The sequence below is a fragment of the Alexandromys fortis genome, unplaced genomic scaffold (genome assembly GCF_014885135.2).
Source record: "Alexandromys fortis isolate MF-2015 unplaced genomic scaffold, M_Fortis_MF-2015_v1.1 scaffold_423, whole genome shotgun sequence".
In the NCBI taxonomy this organism is placed as follows: Eukaryota; Metazoa; Chordata; class Mammalia; order Rodentia; family Cricetidae; genus Alexandromys; species Alexandromys fortis.
In genome coordinates, this window is record NW_026068293.1 from 104,545 (window position 1) to 107,637 (window position 3,093).

At 47.1% G+C, this 3,093-nt stretch overlaps 1 protein-coding gene across 1 annotated transcript in view; it reads left to right on the top strand.

Annotated features, from left to right (window-relative positions):
* Fam186b (family with sequence similarity 186 member B) overlaps nucleotides 1–3,093 on the top strand; it is a 26,385-nt gene that overhangs the window by 10,018 nt on the left and 13,274 nt on the right. The window contains exon 3 of the mRNA XM_050132430.1: nucleotides 1,095–1,277. Within this exon, the coding sequence (XP_049988387.1) occupies nucleotides 1,095–1,277 (183 nt within the window). The remainder of the gene's footprint in view (nucleotides 1–1,094; nucleotides 1,278–3,093) is intronic.

The following is a 3,093-nucleotide window of genomic DNA, read 5'->3' on the forward strand; positions in this document are numbered from 1 at the left end:
TAATACCACTTTTGGGTATATATCCAAAGGATGCTCAATTGTGCCACAAGGACATGTGCTCAACTATGTTCATAGCAGCTTTGTTTGTCATAGTCAGAACCCGGAAACAACCTAAATGCCCCTTGACTAAAGAATGGATAAGGAAAATGTGGTACATTTACACAATGGAGTACTACACAGCAGAAAAAATTATGACATCTTGAAATTTGCATGCAAATGGATGGAGCTAGAAAACATAATTTTGAGTGAGGTAACCCAGACCCAGAAAGACAATTATCACAAGTACTCACTCATAAGTGGTTTTTAAACATAAAGCAAAGAAAACCAGCCCACAAATAACAATCCCAGAGAACTTAGACAACACTGAGGACCCTAAGAGAGACATACGTAGATCTAATCTACATGGGAAGTAAAAAAAGACAAGATCTCCTGAGTAAATTGGGATCATGGGGAACCTTAGGAGAAGGGTTTAAGGGGAGGGGAGAGAAAGGGAGGGAAGCAGAGAAAAATGTAGAGCTCAATAAAAATAAAAATAATTTAAATTTTTTTTTTTTTTAAAGCAAAGAGTGGCAGTATGTGCCTATACCTCAGCACTGGGAAGTGGAGAAAGGTGGGGGGGGCAGCCAGCCCAGCAGAAACGGTTGCAGTTCCAGGTTCAGGGAGAGGAGACACCCCACTGTGCCCTCTGGGCGACACACAGCCCCACACAGGCAAGCACTAGGCTGCATTGTAAGATTCTCCTTCATGCTGGCAGACGAACAGAAGCACAAAGAAAGTTGTTGATTCTACTTCACCCACTTCGTGGTCCGGTGTTAGATTATACAACAGACATATCTGGGCGGGCCTCACACCTTGACAACAATCTCTCATGTCTACTGTATTTCTGCACGGCAGGCCTCGGCTCAATCATTTCATAAGCATTACGTCACTCATCTTTGCCCCACCCTTTCACAGGAAAGGAAACCCAAGCTCAAGGAAGTAACCCACCCAATAGCTAGTGTCCACCCTCAGGTCTGCCGCAGCCCCTGTGCTGTAGGGCTCCGTGGGGGTCCCCAGTGGGCAGACTGGCTCAGCCTGGCCCCCGCCCCGTCCAGGTGACAGTCTGACCTATGAGGTGAAGAACCTGGGGAATGTGGAGGAAGAGGAAGCCCTGGACGAATGGATCGAGGTGATGGAGAAAGTGCTGCCTCTGTCCCTTATGGCCACCAAAGGGGGCATCGAGTCTCTCATCTCTCTTTGCTCCACTCTCATTGAAGAACAAAAGAAAAGGACACAAAGTAGGTTCCGGGAGCCCCTAGGAGGCCCGGGTGGGGATGGGCTGGATGCCGTCTCAGGGAAAGAGGTCTCAGGGGGATCTGCAGGGTCTGCCCTTCCTCCATATCACACAGGCAGCAGGCGGCAGAGGAGGAAGCCAGGGTGCAGAGCTGGGGTGTGCGACCACGCTGGTCACAAAGCTGTTCTGAGCTGCACTGCACAGGTTGATCTCTCAGAGGACCTGGGTTCGATTCCCAGCTGTCTGTAACTCCAGTTCCAGGGTGTCTGGTGCCCTCTTCTGGCCTCTATAGGCACTACATGTACATGGTGCACAGACCAAAACACTGATATCTATAAAGTAAAAAAATTTAAAGATATAAGTAGGGAGCCAGGGGATGGTGGCACACGCCTTTAATTCCAGCACTCGGGAGGCAGAGGCAGGTGGATCTCTGTGAGTTTGAGGCCAGCCTGGTCTACAGAGCTAGTGCCAGGACAGGCTCCAAAGCTACAGAGAAACCCTGTCTTGAAAAACCAAACCAAACCAAAACAAAACAAAAAAGAAACCCTGTCTTGAAAAACAAACAAACAAAAAGATACAGGTAGGAGTGAGGTGAAAATGGGCTTTTAAGTACTCCCTGGAGCTGTGGCTTCATACAGGTTCTGGAAAAAAAAAAAAAAAGACCTAAATTTGCAAATTTATAAGCAGAGCTTGAGGAACATCCTTTTCTTCTCCATCCCAGCTGGCTTGGTAAGCTTTGACTGGAAGTTCCTCTGGAGCCTTCCTGATTCTGGAGTCTCCTAAGCTGGTCAGTCACCAGCCTGACTAAACCTTGGCATTTTACTCCTGCCCACACCAGACTGGCCCCAGAAGACCTCCTGCATTTTGTAGATCAGAGTCCTGAAGCTCAGAGACTTCAGGAGGGGCCACAGGAAAACTGATGGCAGAACTCAGTCCCTTGCTTTGGTTAGTCACACTCGAGAGCATGGCCTTTGGAGTGCGATTTCAACTTGAATCCCACTTCTACCAATTTGGGGCTGTATAGCTTTGGAATTCTGTTTTTGTTTTGTTTTTCAAGACAGAGTTTCTCCATGTAGCCTTAGCTGTCCTGGAACTAGTTCTGTAGACCAGGCTGCTCTTGAACTCACAGAGATGCCCCTGCCTCTGTTTCCCCAGTGCTGGGATTAAAGGTGTGTGCCACTACTGCCCGGCTGGGTATCTTTATTTTATCTCTATGAATCTGCTTTTTCATATGTAAAATGAGGAGGGCATTATCTACCTCCAGGGTTGGGGAGAGGTGTGCATGGGCTATGAAATGTCTGACACGATGCTTGGAACAGTCCAGGCTTAATAAACAGCAGCTAGCAATAGCATTTCCCCGAATCCTTTTGGACAAGTTCATTATCATTATCAACTAAGTGACATTGAAGCTGCGTATGGTGGTTCATGCTCTAATGCTAACACTTGGGATGCAAAGGCAGGAGGATCTTTCTGAGTTCACATCCAACCTGATATACAGAGTGAGTTCCAGGACAGCCAGGGCTATTTAGGAAAAAACTGTCTCAAAAGAAACAAAATTGAGTGAAGTTGAATGTGGCAGGAGGAAGTAGTGGAAAACAGAGATTATCTGTCCCATTATCTTCTCCACGCTGGATCTTTTTTTTTTAATATTTATTTATTATGTATACAATATTCTGTCTGTGTGTATGCCTGAAGGCCAGAAGAGGGCACCGGACCTCTTTACAGATGGGTGTGAGCCACCATGTGGTTGCTGGGAATTGAACTCAGGACCTTTGGAAGAGCAGGCAATGCTCTTAACCACTGAGCCATCTCTCCAGCCC